Source organism: Phaethon aethereus (genome assembly GCF_964289735.1).
Source record: "Phaethon aethereus genome assembly, chromosome: 4".
Classification (NCBI taxonomy): Eukaryota; Metazoa; Chordata; class Aves; order Phaethontiformes; family Phaethontidae; genus Phaethon; species Phaethon aethereus.
In genome coordinates, this window is record NC_138578.1 from 67571634 (window position 1) to 67591424 (window position 19791).

The following is a 19791-nucleotide window of genomic DNA, read 5'->3' on the forward strand; positions in this document are numbered from 1 at the left end:
CTAACGTCAGTTCCTGGAAAAAAATATGGAGAAGGTTATACCGGGTACTATTGAAAGGCATTTAAAGAATAATGCAATCATCAGGCACAGTAAACACGGGTTCACAAAGTGAAAATCCTGTTTAACTAATCTGATATCCTTCCATGATAAGGTCACCTGCCGAGTGGACGAAGGGAAGGTGGTAGATACAGTTTTTCTGGATTTTAGTAAGGCTTTTTATAATGGATGAGCAGATTCGTGGCACGCTGGGTGAAGAGTGGACTGAAGGACAAAGCTCAAAGGGTTGTAGTGAATGGGGCTACATCTGGCTAGCGACCAGTCACCAGCAGGATTTCTCAGGGTTCAGTTGTAGGGCCTGTTCTGTTCAATCTATCAATGATAGCGGAAGCAGCGGTTGAATGCACCGTTAGCAAGTTTGCTTGACGATACCGAACTAAGAAGTGCTGTTGACTCTCTTGAGGGACAAGATCTAGACAGATTGGAGCATTGGGCAATGATTAATGGCATGAAATTTAACAAGACCAAATGCCAGACACTGCACCCAGGACAGAGCAACACTGGGCACAAGTATAAACTGGGAGAGGAGTGGCTGGAGAGGAGCCCTGCAGAAAGGGATCTGGAGGTGCTGGTCAACAGCAGGCTCAATCCGAGTCAGCAGTGTGCCCTGGCAGCCAACAGGGGAAACTGTGTCCTGGGATGAATTTGACCAGCTGGTCAAGATAGGTGATTGTCTCGCTGTGTTCAGCATTTGGTGCAGCCTCACCCTGACTACTGTGTGTAGTTCTGTGCCTCACAATTTAAGAAGGATGTTGAGGTACTCAAATACATTCAGAGATGGGCAAAGCAGCTGGTCAAAGGACTGGAAGGAATGCCCTATGAGTAGTGGCTAAGGGCTTTGGCTTTGTCTACTTTGGAGAAAAGGAGACTGAGAGGTTGACCTCTTTGCTCTCTACAGCTTTCTGAGGAGGGGCAGTGAAGAAGGAGGTGCTGATCTCTTCTCACTGGTATCCAGTGATAGGACATGTGGGAACAGTTCAAAGCTGTGCCAGGAGGGTGTTAGACTGGGCATTAGGGAGCATTTCTTTACAGACAGGGTTGTCAAACACTGGAACAGGCTTCCTAGAGAGGTGGGTGATGCCCCAAGCCTGTCAGTGTTTAAAAGGCATTTGGACAATGCCCTTAACAACATGCTTTAACTTTCTGTCAGCCCTGAAGTGGTCAGGCAGTCAGACTAGATGATTGTTGTAGGTACCTTCCAACTGAAATAGTGTATTCTAGTCTTATAATTTCTAACAATTTTAGGACATCTTTCTTCAGCAAACTGTTATAGCTAGGAAGCTTTTTTTCCTAACGTCAAATCCAGATCTCCTTTGCAGCAATTGAAGGACAAAAATAGGGTCTGTTGCCCTTTTTGCTCACAGCTATCATTTACAAGTTTGAAGTAGTAAATGCTGCTTTATTTTTAATGATCCCAAATGTATTTGGAAAGGGGTGGGAAGAGGGGAAGGGAACAATACTTTTCTCCTACAGCCTGCTTTTAAAAAGTACTCAGAAGTCCTCTTTCATGAGAAATTCATAGTAACAAGCATTATCAGATTTTAGCAGAAATCAGCACAACTATTTTCTCAAAATCATAATTCCAACTTCCCATTCAATAAATATTTGAAAACATAGAAGATACTAAAAAATTAAAGTATTTGACACTTCCAGAAACAGATTAAAGCCCTGAAATAATCCACTAGAAAATACGAGAATTATTAAAAGCAATGTTAAAAGAAAACGTGATCTCCTTAAAACAGTTACAGGTCAGTATCTTTGCTTTACAGTTGCAAGCAAACCTAAACAAGTTTCATCCAATTGCTTTTCTGCTGAGAAAATGTCACACTTTCTGTGGCACCAGCACAATATACACTGCTAAGGCACGTGCAGCTGCATAAGCTGTGCAAGCAGTGGCAAGTCTTCCAGCTACTTCAAATTCAAGCTCTTAAACAGCAATAAAAACAAATCTGGCTCCAACATATGAGCTTGTAACAAGGACAGATCGGTGTCAACACTGAAGATACTGGCTATATACTGCTATAATACAGTCTGGAAAAAGGACAGGCATGGTAACTCCAAAGACTAAACCCCAAAAACTACTTGTTTCTTCTTCCAAGTTAGTGAGTTACATTCTAAAGATGAATTAGTTGGCACTAGTATTCACTCAGCACATGAGTGTGCCAAAAAGCTTAAAAAAAAAAAAAAGGCAGCCCATTTTAATACTTGTCTTTGTTAGCAGAAAGAGCTGCAGGGCAGGGCAGAACTTAAGACTCAAAATACAGCATGGTTATGCTAGAGTAACAAGATGACACCGAATCTGATTAAAAAGCAGTAAAAAAAATGGAAAATAGATCAGTACAAATAGCTGTATCCATATTTACTAGATGTTACCTTTTCTCATTTTTTCAGAAATGAGATTGATTCACTGAAGGAAAACTAAAACTTATTTTCATACACATCTAAACAAGTCACTCAGTTGCATACCTACTACTAAGCTACACCTCTTCTGAATTACCTTCTTCATTTTGATTAGTATTTTCAGATAACGTAGTATCAGTTTCCTGTGTCCTTTCAGAGAGGCCTGTTTCCTCAGTCCTTTCAGAGTGGCCTTTGCCCACATTAGGATCTTTGGTCAAGTTCATCTTGATCTTCTCAATAGCTCTTTGACACAGTTTATCTTTCACTTTCTGGAGAAGAGAAATTTAATGTTAAGTGCTACTTAATTTTACAACTATTTCTTTTATCCATTACATTTACCCTCTAATAGGATTAGTTACATTTACTGTGACATGAAAATGATTAGTCAAGTTGAAAGGAGAAACACTTTCTCCATCAACACCAGGCACTGAAACCCTGAAATACTTTTTTTTTTTAAAAGGAAACCAGAAAAAACCTTAAAGCAACTGAACCTTTCCAGCTGAGTCCTGGAGCACAGCTACCTCTGGATGATATGCCCATAGTGATTCAGCATGCTCTTCAACATATCTGTATACCATTGCCTTCCCCTGTGACACACCCAAATTTTACTTTATTTCTTCTTAATGAAAGCATCAATCTAAAAACTTTCACATCACTCTTGTAGTCACTTCTCACTTCATCTTAAATCAAGCACCCTTGTCATGTTGCCTAATTATCTTACAATTACATCATAAGTTTAGGCGTAAAATTTCAGCTGTTATTTATTAACTAATGATAAGCCATCCAAACTGCAAAAGACTTAATAGTGAATCTTATTTTAACCAAAAAAAAATTAACTACACCACAGTTATCAAAAGAACTCACTGTACTGAAATGTATCAAGTTGGGCACACCGTTTCATACTGGTTTTACACTCTACGGTAGCTGAAATATGTAAATTATACAGTGATATCAGCTCAGATTTTTGTAAATGACTCAAAAATTAGTTTTCAAAGACTGGTTAAAAGAGAAATTCCAGTCACATTGTCATAGTAAACAAAAGGCACTTCATTTTTAAGCGTTAGATTGCTAATAATTAAAAAAAAGATCCATGTTATTTATGTACTACCTCTAGAATTTCATTGAGCAGAACAAGAAGATTCTCTGTGGAAGAACTACTGAGTTCTAGTGAATTTAAAGCTTTTGCATAAATACGAACATCTGGTGCAGTTGGGTCCGTCAGGATTTCATTGCAAATTTTCATTGCTAAACTATCATGCACTGTTAAGTCCTGTAAAGGAAAGAAATCAGATAATTGGAAATTTTGCTGCTAACTATTTACAAAAGTCAGCAATGAGATCATTCTGATTTAAGTAGCTAATGACTAATTTTACATAGTAAACATTTTCTTAAAATACAGTATTTTGAATACATACACCAACTGATTTTTATAAATATTTTTCCCAGTATAGACAATTAGGAATGGTACAACTTCCTACCAGCATTTTTAAATGTAAGAGGGAGGGGAACTTGGGGGATGGGCAGGGCACGAAAGGCAGCGGTGAAGGGAAGTCAAGCTAGAAGATTTCATTACCCGAACAGTCTCTCATTTAATCCAGCTTCTGACACTAGGAATCTCAGAGAGGCCCAGACAGCTAGCAGTCAGTGAACAGAGCCAGTTCTTAATCTCTAGACATAAATATTGCTTTCCTCCAGTTTAACACACTGTACCTGATAGTCCTGAGACTTTTTAGACTGAGGTTTCAGTCCGCTTGGTCTGGTCAGGTCCACTAACAGTTCAGAAACATTACTGATATCTATTTCAGCCAAAGGTGAAGTTGCAGGCGCATTTAACAGTGTTTGCAGAGTTGGAAGGTAAGCTTCTTCAAAGCATTCCTGGTTAGACCTGTATCGAGTCAAACATTAGTAACATAATGAGACAAAGTTAAACCTTAATTCACCCCTAAATTTTCTCCTCTATGATGAAAGTTCACAGACCCATTACAATACATCAGTAAAAGCAAAGTGGGAGCAGCCACGTTGGTAGAGACAGCCAGCAGGATCAAGACATCAAAACTGCTTCACAGAACCAATTTCTTTTAAGTTCTAGCACATAGTATTTTTTAGTAAGTTTTAAGTAACAGTTCCTGCCTCTGAACAGTTTGCAAGTTCATCCTTCCTGAAAGCCTAACTGATATACACAGGCATATTCTTTATTACAGGACAGAAATACATTTCTCTGAATCTTTTATTTAGATGAATCTGTCTTCTGCTCATTTCTCCTTCCAGCTAGCATTTTTCTTTGGGGATACATCTCATTGTGTAAGAAAGCAAGAAAGCCTGGTAAAAAAAAAAAATGCAGTGGTTAACAAGATTTTTGGAAGAAATACTTGTACTTCCTTTTCTCAGAAGAGTTAATAACTCCTGCCAAGCAAGCCTAAAAATTATGTTGCACTTGGTTCTGCAGCAAGTTGTGCAAAAGCGTAGTTCCACAAGACCGGTCAAAACAATTTAAAAGGTAAGGTGTGGAAAAAGGTACTAGTTGGTGAAGTGAAGCCTTTTTTGTTTCTGATACTTGTTAAACTCCTATTTGAACCCAAATAACTACAGGAGAAAACCAAGAAAGTAAATAATTTTTAAAAAGCAGATTGTTTGCTGCTGGATTATTGAGCCAAATCAGCTAACCAAAAGACCTTTTCAGCACTAAAACTGGGGCAAGAAAGAATGGAAGCAAGAACTCTCCCTTTCAGCAGCTTTACGGCTTTAGATTGGCTCAAGCATAACTGGAGTATCATTCAGATTATTTCCTGTAAATTTAAAAAAAATAAATAAATAGTCTAGTAGCATACAGGCACAAGGCAGAACTTTCTCCTCTTCAGCTGCCAGAGAGTTTATTACTCTTTAAGAAAACATTCCATGAATAAGAATTGGTCACTGGTTACAGGATCCTGTCCCTGTTACTAGCATGCCATGCCACTCCACTGACAGCATTTTTATTCCTCACACAGAGTTCAAATATTTAATTGCAAAAAGTAAGCCTCTTGCATATATCTTTGACCAGATGGAGGGGTTAACAGAACAACACCCAGAAAACAAATGGAATTTTAAAATTCAGTGAGATCAGTACCAAAATTAGTTAAGAACCTCAGCCAAATCTCATTCATCACATGAGTTTTTTTCTGAATGGCAATTTTGCAGACAGTTCTGAATTATGCCTGGTAATTAATAATTCTATTCTGAAAACACAGTAGCAGTAAGCAAAGACCCTCAGTTACCAATCACACAATGATTCATCTTAAAAATGAACCGTTTGTGATCCAGAATGCAGATAATGTTTTGAGACAGAAAATTAATGAGGCTTCCTAACTAAACAGAGATGCCAAACCAATGAGCCAGACTAAGATTTAGTATTTTTCTCTACTGATTTTTCTGATTTTTGCTTAAAGCATACACCATGTTTTTCTTTCCAAGAAAAAGGTCATCTATGACCAAGAAGGAGTTGCCTCATTTGCAAATGATTTTGAAATACAGAGAATTACTCAGGTGGGCAATCATTAGAACTCAACTCATAATAATACAAGTAATAATAAAAAAAGAGAAAGATTCCCAGGGTCAGGAGACAACATTCACAGGCAAAAATTTATCAATGTTAAAAGCTTTAATTCATGACTCAATATCAGAGATACTAGAAGCATATGAGATTAGTTTTTCTGCTACTTACTTTCAAAAGTAGGGAAAAACCCATTCTGAAGGAGACTGGGTATTTCTCCCTCTGTTGTTTTTTTTGACAACAGCAAAAATACATTTGTTTTGGTTTTTTTTTTCTCTCCAAACCAATTCCCCCTTGAACTACTCCTCTTAATGTGGAAACTTATAGGCTACAAAAAATGTAAGTCAATTTGTTTTGGAAAAATAGGTAAGGTAATATATAATTCTTAACCGTCAAAAAAAGCAGATAAAAACTCAGCTAGTTTAGACTGGCTAAAGCTACTAGCAACAACCAAAAAGTTAAACATTTTTTCTTTTCAGCAAGTGAAAGGAGATGAGAATTACTATTTAAGCTCCTATCCCCTTACATAAGCTCTCTACCACCTTTGTCCACTACCAAGAGTTTGAATCTGCTGTGAATTTGGATTCGAGTATTCTTTGGTTAAAAACAAAAACAACAACAACAAAAATAAAAACAAAAACAAACAAAAAAAATCCACAAAAAAAAACCCCAAACAACCCACACACAACACAAAAAGCCCAAACCACAACCAATCAGCCTGCTGCTTTGATATCTGCTGGGCACCAATTATTTTCTTTTGAAGCATTCCTGCTAGCTACTTTTTAGTGACACTTCAAAGTCTACCTGTAGTGCTCAACAGCATAAATAAGTAAAGCACATCTTTTTAGATTAATCTTTTATTCTGTATCTTGAAGAACAGTTTCAATTATAAGCTTAGGAAAGAAAAAAGTGAAAGGCCACAGGGGTAAGAGGGAACTAATAGAAAGCCTTCAGAATAGTCACAGGTTGAGATTATGCATATTACTTTTGGACATACATAAGAGGCTGAACTAGACCTTTAGGTCTAATTTGCATTTGTGCAATTTCTACTTCTGCAAGATCAAAAAAGGTTCCTAAAGCTGCTAGACCAATGTATATGTTCACATAATAATTTACAAAGGCCATACCTATTTGCATAAGCAAATAAAGGGAAGAAAACTCCCAGACAGTGCCTAAGCCGAGTATCCTCTTCGGTCACAGGATTATACCACAACAAAACAAGACGAGAAAGAAGCTTGGCACTAATCAGCCTCCCAGAGAACATCAGTTTTGCTATGCCTTCTGCAGCTTCTGTCCTAAGTTCTGAAAACTTAAGAAAGAACAGAACATATACACAACACACCAACCACAGTGCTTTTCACTAATACTTTATAATACATAGTCTACATCCTATTTTGCCAAGCAATTCCGTACATTCTCATATTTGCACCTGCACAGAATTCAAAGCTAGCTCAATAGTAACGTTAGTCTCTATCAGGGTCACAGTTGTGGTTATTTTCTAGGACAATTATTTTAACATTAAACCATTAATTTCAATTACACATCATGTAATGTTCACATGCAAACTAATGGGATGGTAAATCTTCTGCAAAACTAAGGCAAATTTTATAGTATTTCTTACCTCACTGTCTAAGAAACTGGAAAGAAGTTGCAGGAGGCTGTGAACCGTAGCAGCCTCTTCTTCGTCCTCTATTGTTTTACTTACTTCCTCACTATTTTCAGTTCCAACATGTGCATTATCACTTTGAGAGTCATTGCCTCTTCTGGCTTTAAACGGCTCAATCCCAAACAGCATTAGTTGATCAAAGATTGCCTTTAAAGCACTGAGCTTTACCTTCATATTATCTATTTGTAAAACCTAGGTTTAATAAAGAAAATACATACATCATCTTACAGTAGACTACTGATGTTAACATTAAGCATAATAAGATTTTTTGCTTTAATAAAATTTTTTCATTTGGGAAACTTTTTATAATACTTGGGACAAATGTCAGACTTTAGGAAGGTGTGATATGAGTTTAAATCTGAATTTAGAAGACAGTCTAAGAAAGAATTTATCAAGTCATCTGTGCAATTTCCATTACATCAAGTCAACTGAATTTCACTCACAGAGTGAACATGCATGTGAGAAATGTAAATTTTATTGCTGAACATCTAAACAGACATTGGACAAACAGAAAGTCCATTTGCCTGTAGAAGCTCCATAGTGCTAGGCACTACAAAAAAAAAAGTAAGATAATCTCTGCTCTGAAATACCGTATAGCATAATTAAAATAAACAGTATGTAAAAAGACAGCAGGGAACAAGACAGTAAAAAAAGTCAAAGCTGCATAGGTTGCTATATGTATTATAGTTCAAATTAACATTCAAATAAAACCATACATAGTGGGTTAGCCCAGAGATCCTAGATGTGTTCAGCCCAATACCCTGCTTTTGATGGCAGCCTACGCAAAGAATATGAGGTTTAGTACCTACAGAAATTAATTACTTAAGTCTAAACTCTAAGCTGCTAAAACAACTTAAATCCTCTCTAAACAAAACAAACTGATTTTTAATGAGATCTGCTCAAAGGCAGATTAAAAACAATAGGATTTGCTAACTTTTTAGGAACCTAAAATTCTTCTGCTATAGTGACTGACAGCTCTATCACCTTGTCTGAGCGGAGCACATCACCTCAACACCTGCTGTCAGTTTTCTTGAATGCGTACATGAACACACTCTTAATAAAGCATGATGGCCACCTACACTTGTGTCAAAGCCAGGGTCTGAAAAGTTAACAACAGCGTCATCTTTCATGTAATTAGCTCAGCATTAGAACGTTTAACACCAAGGTGGGAGTCGTAGGTATTATGGCATCCAACATGTTCCATATCCATAGGTGTTTGGCCATGCTATTATTTCTTGGTTTGAATATTGCTTTAGATCACAGGTTAAGTACGTAATAGAAATGTAAAGACAATCAGAGTCACATTTTTAGTCTGGTTTCCCAAGGAAGGAAGGCTTACAGAATCCTACAGCTTCTCTTTTCTACATTAATAACATGAATATATGGCTGATTTCATCCAGATTTGGAAGAGACAGTGAGACCTTACAGATAAAGAATTCCTACAGACTTTCAAGACAACAGGTGACCTTACAAAGGAAAGGCATGCTACTCTCAAGATACAATATAAGCTTGAATATTATTAGACATGAGAAAAATCTACATGAAACCACCCTCTCCAGATCCAGATCTTTAGGAAATCAGGAATCACTCGTTCTCAAGTAACATAACTGTGTTGAATAGCTTATTATAGATACTACTTACACTATACTACACATACTATATTTATTTACTTAGTCACACAGACCATCATTCCATTTCCCATCAGACATTTTACCTGTAACAGCAATGCAAGCTGTTGTCGGGCAAATTCTTTGTTCTGAAGAGCACAGCAACCCAAACACAGAACTGCCATATTTCTCACAGCTGGATGGACATTAGTTACGCCAGGAAGTATCTGGAAATAATAGTATTAGACTTTATAGATGAAATACATTAATTAAAAATAAAAAACTGACTACTAAAATATGCTTACCCTTAAACTAAAAATAATTTTAGTTTGATATAGGATTGAACAGTGGTAACTACTATATACTCTGTTTATCTAGTATACTGTTTGAAATCAACAATAAAACAACAGCAAAAGTCACATCAGTGTTTTGCTTTGTGTTTGTTTTTAATAAATATTTGTTTCCGAACAAAATTGAGTTGACCACTCATTGTGAAATAACAAAAAGCACAAAAAACCTACACATTTCTTAAGACATTAGCATTCTTGCAGAGAAACAATACCCGCTTCCAAGTTACAAAATACAGATGCCACTTTCATGAACTTGGAATAGTTTTGAGAAGACAATGGGAAAAATCCACACAAAAGAAAAGCCAGATTAGATACAGGGTGAATGCTCCAACGGGATCATTTTATATTTTTCTATTTACTAAACAGTTCAAGTTTAAACAACAAATAAGATATCCCAGTTCATGTAATGTTGTTCCTGCTGGATTTTCACACGATACAAAAGCAGGATCTTAAAAAAAGAAAAAGGGAATAAACAACAAATGTGAAAATTAAAGACCTAAGAAACAGTTTCTGGGGGACACATCAACACTAATTAGGATTTCTAAAAATACTTTATACATCTGAAAGAAATCAGGTGTGGTTCCACTACATTTAAGATAGTCTAAATTGGGTTTGTAGTTTTCTTTGCAGTTTGAATTCTAAGAATGCCCATACGCAGTCATCTAGCCCATTGTCTAGTTATCAGAAAAGATCAAAACCAAATTCCGATAAAGTATTACATAAACAGACTAAGTAGATACTTCCCAATACTTCTTGTCAAGGTCACAACAATTTGCAGCTGAGACACACCAGAGCTGGGAGGCTGTTCCTATCTACCTAATCATTCCTTATTTATTTTCCTTGAATTTGCTCAGTCTGTCTTGAAATTTATGCAAGTGTTGACCATGCACACATCCTGTGACACGGAATTCCACAGATTACATATTACGTGAAAAATCAACTCATTTGTTTTGAGCTTGCTAGTTGCTAGCTTTATGGGGTGATCAACAAATCCTTTTTAGTTTTCTCCGTAACACTCAGGTCTTATGACTTCTGACCTCTCTCAGACCCTACCCCTAAGTCCTCTCTTCACCAGTTTACTGTTCAGTCATTCTTCATACAGAAGCCATTCCATACTTTTCCTTGCTGCCCTTCTCTTGACTACTTCAGAAAACTGAGACGGGTCAGAGGGAATCGCCCCCAAACATCTTTCCTTGTACATGGAAGGGATGCAAAGAAAGGTCTATATGAGTTCCAGTCACTCCTAGATGAAAAGCTTGTGTTGTGACTAGCTTAAAAAAAAAAAAAAAAAAACCACCCACAAACAAACAAAAAAACCACACCATACCAAAAACAAAACAAAACCAGCAGCAACAACAAGATACCCTTAAAGTTCTCTAGTAGACATTTCATAACTGGCTGATGGAAAACCCAATTCAAGTACAAGCAAGAGTGGCAAGCAGATGCCTAAGCACCACATTTGGCACAGCATAACTCAGCCCTGTTCAGTGCTGTCATACGTTAGTCAAATATTTACCATATTCCTGTTTTATTTTAGTATCTGTCTGACACAAACAGTTCTGGCATAGGTACTCAGAACAGTGTATCCGGATTGCACCTCCAAGACACTAGGTTCTGGGAAGCCTTAAAAGCACCAGACACAGCACTACAGATACAGCAAAAGTGGTTGTGAAATAATCACAAACCATCCTGCCAGCATGTAAGGGCCAACTATGATGTATCCATTTTTATTATAATGTAAACAGTATTTATTCCTACATACCAGAGATTCAATGATTTCATTAATGGTTGGACCAATTCCTTTAGAAAGGGACATGACCTTCAGAAGCTCATAACACATTGTCAGGCATTTCAACAGTGTTTCAGGATCATTCTTCAAGTGGGTCAGGGAAAAAGAGAAAAAGGTTATTGATACAAATGGTAGCTGTGATAAGGAGAATGGGGACATTAATCATAATTTTTCCCTACCCAAATAAACATTCCCTGTCCACTACACATTTGTTGTGCAAGAACATTAATCAAAATCTGTTTATAAACAATGATAAAAAGAGAATCAGGTTCATGTTTTCAGTTATTTAGGAGTAAAAGCAGTAAAAACAAGACCCTTTCAGAATTCTGTAGTTACTAAAAGACAAGAGCAGTTTAACTGCAATCTATTTTTCGCTAGAGCATACCGTCAGCTTCTATACATGCAGAAGAATACCAGCACCATAAATGTTCATTTTCAATTCTAAAAACTTAGATACAAGGTCAAGCAACACTTTCTTCTAAAACTATGAATAAACATCAAAACATAACCAGCACTTGGGAATATAGGAAGGGAAAGAGAGACCTTCTCCACACGCATTTCTTTAATTTCAGGCTGCTCTGCTTCTTTCATCAGATCATTTTTCATGTGTTCCAACTCAGCTATTTTATCTTTTAATACTGATGCTCTATTAAAATCCTGCAGAGTAATGCATTCTCCCAAAGCTTCTTTTGCTTCAAGAAGTTTCACTTTTATTTCAGCCAACTGAAATAAAAAGAAAATACAATCCCATAACCGTCATGATATTAGCCAACAAAGCACTATTGACGCTAGCCAATAATACACTACTATACAAAACTCTTAGATGGATATGCTTAAAAAAATATTTTTCTTGTTAATTAAAATCTGCTTACCTTAAGCTCCCGCCTTCTTATTTCAGCACCATCAACAGGCTGGTCGACTGTAGTAATGGGCTCACGAAGTTCTGATATAATTTCTGCAATCTATTGTTACAAACAGCATATTAGTGCCATTAATTTTAGCTCAGATGTCAGATACTAAGCACTTTTCCAAATTTAAAATACCATCCTTCTGAAAAAATATTACACTTCTGTGCAGTTTTCCTTAACAGCCAATTCACCGCAAATAAATCATCCATTTAACAATACATAGTCTAACCATGAAAGCCTAGTGTTTTCTACCATTTACCTAGGAAGCAAGAAAATAGAAGACTCTACATCCATGAATAAGTTAAGCAGTTTCTATGCCAACAGTTCGCAGGCACCATCTCCTACAGGGCTGAACACATGCTTTAAAAAGAATTACCAGTAACAAGAGTAAGGTTTTTCATCTGTTACTACTTCAATTCAATTGCAACTAAGAACACTATCATTTCAAGGCCTAAGCCACCATATTTAGTATAAGCAGCCACATAAGTAATTTAATTTCAACCCAGATACATGCATAGAACTAGAAGCAGAACTAGGCTGAGAGTTTTTGCATTGGTTAAGGTGTTTCTTTAAAGTCAGACCCATTATGTCAATAAAAAATGGAGACGAAACATGAGGAGAATTGAAGACTGAATGAGACAGGACAGTCTTAATTTTGTTTGCCTTGTATCAGAACACCTCAGTTTAACTCCCTCTCATGATGCATCCAAATCAACAGAATGTACTGAATCAAGTGTATTTTACTAGGACAATAGAAATAATAGAAATGCACACATTTACTATTACTATTGTACTATAATGCTAAGATTACCATAGTTCTTCCACTGTAAGCATATAACAAACCTATATACTAGGATTGCAGTTTTCCGAAAGTGGTCTCTGTCCTTAAGTCCCAGGTTCATTTAAAACATTTGAGCAAAACCAAGGGTCCATTTTTCAGGGGTCAAGTTTAAATAATTATGCTGTATGTAAAGATTGTACTATATAAAATATTTTTCTTATAAGGGCTTTTAGTACCCATCTCAACTAAAAGACACGGACCTGCTGGAGCAGGTCCAGAGGAGGGCCATCAAAATGATCAGCAGGATGGAACACCTCTCCTATGAGGACAGGCTGAGAGAGTTGGGGGTGTTCAGCCTGGAGAAGAGAAGGCTCCAAGGAGACCTTATTGCAGCCTTCCAGTACTTCAAGGGGGCTTCCTTATGAGAAAGATTGGGACAGACTTTTTAGAAGGGCCTGTTGCAATAGGACAAGGGGTAATGGTTTCAAACCAAAGGAGCGTAGGTTCAGACTAGATACAAGGAAGGAATTCTTCACAATGATGGTGGTGAGACACTGGCACAGGTTGCCCAGAGAGATGGTAGATGCCCCATCCCTGGGAACATTCCAGGTCAGGTTGGATGGGGCTCTGAGCAACCTGGTCTAGTTGAAGATGTCCCTGCGCATTGCAGGGGGGTTGGACTAGAGGGCCTTTCAAGGTCCCTTCCAACCCAAACTATTCTATAATTCTATGAAAAGGAGGGAAGAGAAATCTGAAACCTAAAAGTGTACGTTAGCCTGACTTTGAATGTTCTAGTCAAAACTGTTTGGATCCAATATGACAAATTATTTTGAAACAGGCTGTAATACTTTGCTAATTGGAGAATTAAATTTACAACACCAGCCAAATGCTCTAAAGATCTTTAGAAAACCACAGCAGCTATGCTAATTAAAAAAAAAAAAAAAGGGGTGGCAAAGCATAAATGCTTTTCCAAACTAAAAATATTTTAATTCCTGATATTTCTGTTACAAAGCTTCGTAAAGGCTTTTTGATATACAGGGAAGGCAGAGCCTAGAAAACCATGAGCCTTTACAATTACTTACAATTTGAATCCTTCTGTCATCGTCCTTAACAATACCGAGTAATCTTTCTACAAGTAGAGGTATAAGGGCTGTTGAAGTTGCAGGTAGAATGAGAATCTTTTGTAAAGTAACTAACAGATGCTTCCTGCATTAAAAAACAAAAAAACCAATCTGTTTGCTTATTCCAGAAAATGGAAGACTTCTGTAAGAGTTAATACTTTACCTACTTTGAGTTAGTTTGATGAAGAGTTTATAATACATTTTAAGAAAAACTTCTCTATAGCCATATTAGCTGCTGAATACATTTTCTTACTTAGCAATGTTCGTCTTTTGCTGTTTTCATCTCATTTCTCTTGATTAGAAAATGATTAATTTTTTAATCAGGTGTCACTACTGTCCAGTGAAAGATCATACCAGCAGAAAACAGGCAGAGTATCAATACTGTAGAAGTTATCTGGCTGGAAACCAAAACAAATTACAAGTTAAACTATCCTGCCAGTCTAGCATTACATATAATGCATTCCACTGAGGGTTTGAAATTATTGCTGTGTTTGTACTAACTGCAATTTTTCATAAAATGCCTGTGATGGTATGAACTTCCAAATTTATTCTCTCTTATTACTTCACATCAAAAGGCTGTTCAAATTATAGGAATGACTCAGTTTACACAGTCCAATTCAGCCTGGCATCTTAGAGATATGTAACCTTTTAGGCCTTAGCAGGCTGGGCTTAAAAAGTTAAGAAACGCACAGGCTACTTACAAGAAGTCATCTGCTAAGTAGTAATCCATTTGTCTCCTTTTATTTTTTATGTACTATGTTCCAAATGAACAGTCTTGTCACTTCATAATCTCAAGAATATGTTATGAAAACAAATGAATTTGTTCTCCCCAGTGTTGTATCTGTGTTAAAACTTTTTCCATAAAAGCAAGCAGATGATATTTGGCACACTGTTGGGAACAATTCCATTAGAGAGGCCCTGCCTTTTTTTCCAGAGACCATTAGAACTGTATTTTGTCTGTCTGATCAGGTTACTTTCCCAACAGAGACTCTATGCCTGTCCACAGGCACAAGTGCCACACACTTAATAACACATATTTTATGTTTAAGTTTACCTTCCTCCCTCTTCTGTGGTATCCATGCAGCCTACGATAAGAATCAGTTGCTGGCCTATAAATTCTTTTGTCATCAGGTTTTCAAAACAAGTAAAGTCTTCTTTTTGTTCTTCACTAAGAACTGGCATATTTTGAAGGTAACTGAATCCAAATAGAACAGATATAATTACATGCAGAATCATTGGTGGAAAGCGTAAAAAAAAGTCACCACACAACACACCACCAAAAAAAAAAAAAAATCAAACACCCCCTGCAAAAACCTGTCATGTAGAAACAAGTGGCTATTCTAGTTACAAACCTTAAGAATTAATGTTTGTATTCTCCTTCGCATAGTTTAATAGTTCCAGAAAGTTATTTATACCCAATAATGTACAGTTTAAAAATCATGTACATCATTAAAAAAAATCCCTTGTTCGAGAATGCAGAACAGTAAGAAACAGAAAGTGACAAGTTATACATGTGATGTCATTTCTGCACCCCTGCATAAAGGCAGTATCTAAGGAATACATGTATACATGTACCATTTTTCACATACACAACTCGTATTGTTCTGCATATTTAGGTTCTATATTCTTCTACATGTTCAGAAGTATTATATTGCCCACAAGACACAATACAAGAAAATAATTAAAGTGTGCAGTGAATTTTAAATTCTTTATCCAATCAAGTATGCCATCACAGAAAGACAACAATCTGTTGTCAGATACTCAGCCACATAGTTTGGAAAGTGTAATCGGTTCGTTCAGTTTCTTTATTTTTCTAGAGACATTGTTTTTTTATCAAAGTTTTATCTATCAATGAGAGCATGCATATTCAGAAAATCTGGAGAGAAACTTCTTGTGTTCAAAATTCAATACTGAATATAACGTAATATATAAAATTCAAATACTGATATAAGCTGTAAAAAGATGCTTATTTTTACCACAGCTTTGCAGATACCTTTCAGCAACAGCTCATTAAATTTAGCAAATTTTTAAAATTTCTTCAAAGTTAGGACAAAACAAAAACTTTGCATGTAGCTGCTACTTAATAGCATCTGAAAGTACAACAACATAGGCAGCTGTTTCTTATCCTTTAACAGTAATATTACCTGCACCAAATAAGAGTGAAATATCTAAATGAAGTTTACAGTCCTGCACTTTTTCTTAAGTATCAATGACTTGCAGTTTCTTGCTCCTCCTAACTATACTCTCACAGTGCAAATAAAGACTCTGATTTGTACAATCGCAAATCTTACCTGAAACAACTGGTGGCACAGGTCACCAATGACTAGTTTAACAGTTGGCACTACAAACAGGTACTAGCAAACCTAATTAATCTTACTCAGCCTCTTCCTGAAGGGGAAGATAATTGAAGGCGTTTTGAGTAAGATCAGTTGGAAAAACTAAAACGTTTTTTTTGGGAGAACAAACATTTTCTGGACTCTTAAATTAATTATGAAAGAATAAAATTACACCCACCACATTGAATCCGCATTTCAAAATTTAGGAAGCACAGATGCTTCATTTATTAAATATTTAAGAAACATGTTAGCATATTTACATTGAAAAGTAGCAATTATTTCTCTAAGTACTACAAGTATACTACACCCACTGAAGCAAGAAAAGAATATGCGTATTTTTAATTGGAAACATCTATCAAAACAAAGCATTTTCAACAGATCTGTTTTATAATCCTTTCAGGAAGCTTACATTTTGCAAGTACAATACTTCAGATAAGATTTCTCAGCATTTTCCATGCTCACAAACAAACTCTGTTCAAATTTTATATGAAGACTAAAAGTATCCAGCTGAGACAAAAAAAATTTACCTTTCTTCACTTGGGTAAAAAGTTTGACTTAACAAAACATTCATTTTTTAACCCCCATTAAATATTCTGTAATTGGCTCATTTAGCAGCTCTGTCATTGCCTTAAAACATATGTTTTTGGGAAGCATGCCTGCCTGAGCAAGGGAGAGAGAAGAAAATGAACCTTCAGTTTCAAAAACACTACTCTTAGGGACAGCAGACAAATTTTACTTTATTTTCACAAATTAGAGCAATGAAAAAAAATTATTGGTTTCTAAAAACTCTAAAAACCTCTTTCTGCAGCTCTTTGCAAACACAGCAACCTACGCAATAACAGATGGACACAAGATAGCTGCATATGATAGAACAATTATTGTATTATCTTAAATGGCAAAGAATTATATACTACTGATCTAGCAGTCCATCTTGCTGGTAATTCATGAGAAAGGGAATTCCAAAAATTGTTTTCAAGTTATAAATTTGCTTTTTATAGTTTTTGTTTAAAAGTAAATCCTCTCAAAAATCTTAAAAAAAAAAAAATAGTTAAACAAAAACAAAAAAAGTCACTGTTAAAGCACAACTTCAGCTTTGGAGGAAACCTGAGTAGTTGAATAAAGAAGTATTCTCTACTTTAGAAAATAAAACATAAAATAATTTATTTTAGATTTATTTTTAAATGCAATGTACCTTAATAAATAATCCGCATATATGGCTGGTTCTGGCAACAACTGCTCTAGTAAATCTTCTCCTTCTTCACCTTTTGATTTTAGATATTCACAGAGACCTCTCCAATATAACACATTCTCAGCTGTTAAGTCTTCCAGGGGAATCAGTTTTCTAAACAAAAATAAATGAAGAGAAATAAAGAAAATAGGGTCAAAGAAAACAAATGCACAGAAACAGACTATTTCCCAAAATGAAAATAAAATCCTGTCAAAGGTATTCCCCATAGAAATACTTAAAAACTGAGAAAAATAACTTCCTCTTTCTTAAGTGAGGACACAGAGCTCCCCGAGCCTCTCACTGCATTGCACTTCTCAGTACTTTAAGGCTGTTCATATCAGTTTGCAGAAAGATTCTGCTCAGCCCTTCAGATCTCCTAAAGCAACCACCCCAGTACTTTAATTCTATGAAACACTGTTATCACTATACAAGTCTGGAAAACTGAACTCCATTAACCTGCGGAAATGCAACAACTGCATTAAATTGTTTTTCAGTTTCTGTTTATGAATTGTTTCTTCCATTCTTAATACAAGACCTTCACACAATATTCGAGTAGCAATCATAGCATGTCAAATGCAAAAAGGAATAGAACTGCTTCTCAGCATCTCTACAAGCTCATCCTCCGTTTACCAGCCACAGGACCCTCACTCCTTTTTATAATCATAGTCTTTTCCATGCTAAGCATGGCATATAATGTTCTGTTTCTGAAAACAAAGATTAAGTTATGCATTAATTCTACCTCAAAGCAGAAAAGCCAGAGTATCGCTGTCAGTGGTACTTTTCACCCCCTTGAATCCCATTTTACTTGCAAACAATCAATAACAATTTTTACTTTCAGGTCCCTCACACATACATAAAAGAACAAAACAAAAAACCCTCCACAACATGTAGATGAAAACTTATCTGATGGCTTCCCATTAATCTGACAAGTCTTTATTTAAAACAAAATTTAACAAATGGAAATCATAGCCTTGAAAACTCTAAACATTTATCATACTGATACTGCATCACTCAAGCTGTAGTCAGAAACATCATACAAGAACAAGCCTAATATTTTCCACAAATCAAGTAGTCTCATTACAAGCTGAATAATTTCACTCACTTCTCAAAATGTCATTAGTCTAAGAGATCTACTTCTTTAAGAAGTTCTCAGTTAGCCCCGTCTTTTAGAACGGAAACCTTGCTCTGTGCAGGATCAGACTGACAAGTCCATAACTGCAATTTTTACTTTGAACCTCTTAAGATATTCACACATTTCCAGAGCCTGTAAGAGACTTATTTCACCATTATCGATGCTTTTTAAAGCCAGACAGGCCCACAACTATAGCTTTAGAGTGCACTGCATTAATTTACTGCTTCCTCTTCAATTCTAAAAGTGTGATTTTTGGAGTGTTCAGGAAACAAGAAGTCAAAGACATTTCTCATTTTTTCCTCTTGCTTACCTGGCACAATGATTTTCAGCTGGTGAACACAGATCTTTTTAAGAAGAAAAAGCATATCCAAAACAGTTCAGTACACAAACACCAGGGAGACATCACGGCTTACAGCACAATATCAGTCTTATCACAGGTAACAGTTACTCTGCTCCCCATTTAGATATAACCTTTAATTTTCTCATACCAAAAAAACAACTTTTGGAAATGAAAACATTTCTGCATACCTGTTGTCAAGGTTTTTACAGTTCTGAACAAAGTCATGAAGTGGAGATAATGAAAACATAGCATTTAGTACTGGGATGGACACTTCTGGGCAGTTTTCCACATCCAGTCGATGAAGCAATTCTAAAACATCCCCTTCAGTCAATCGTAACCAGGCTTGAAGCAGCTTCTTCTTCATTACCTCCTTAACAGCATCTAGTAATACAGGAATTTAAATGGCTTGAAATGTTAAAGATCAAAAAATACCAAGCTACCTTAAAAAAAAAAAAACAACAGTTAAGCAAAAACTACCTATGGAGCCCTACTACATTTTTGAGGCAACATATTCTCCCCCTGCTCCCCTCTCCCCGCCCCGCCCCAA

At 36.2% G+C, this 19791-nt stretch overlaps 1 protein-coding gene across 1 annotated transcript in view; it reads right to left on the reverse strand.

The window, feature by feature from the left end:
- The window catches only part of NCAPG (non-SMC condensin I complex subunit G), a gene marked incomplete at its 5' end in the record, with an annotated part of 29387 nt that overhangs the window by 3144 nt on the left and 6452 nt on the right, over positions 1-19791 (reverse strand). The window contains 13 exons of the mRNA XM_081999586.1: positions 2555-2726; positions 3566-3727; positions 4168-4342; positions 7114-7295; positions 7608-7844; positions 9367-9486; positions 11372-11482; positions 11942-12121; positions 12271-12360; positions 14170-14293; positions 15263-15403; positions 17737-17886; positions 19433-19625. Coding sequence (XP_081855712.1) covers positions 2555-2726; positions 3566-3727; positions 4168-4342; positions 7114-7295; positions 7608-7844; positions 9367-9486; positions 11372-11482; positions 11942-12121; positions 12271-12360; positions 14170-14293; positions 15263-15403; positions 17737-17886; positions 19433-19625 — 2037 coding nt within the window. The remainder of the gene's footprint in view (positions 1-2554; positions 2727-3565; positions 3728-4167; positions 4343-7113; positions 7296-7607; positions 7845-9366; positions 9487-11371; positions 11483-11941; positions 12122-12270; positions 12361-14169; positions 14294-15262; positions 15404-17736; positions 17887-19432; positions 19626-19791) is intronic.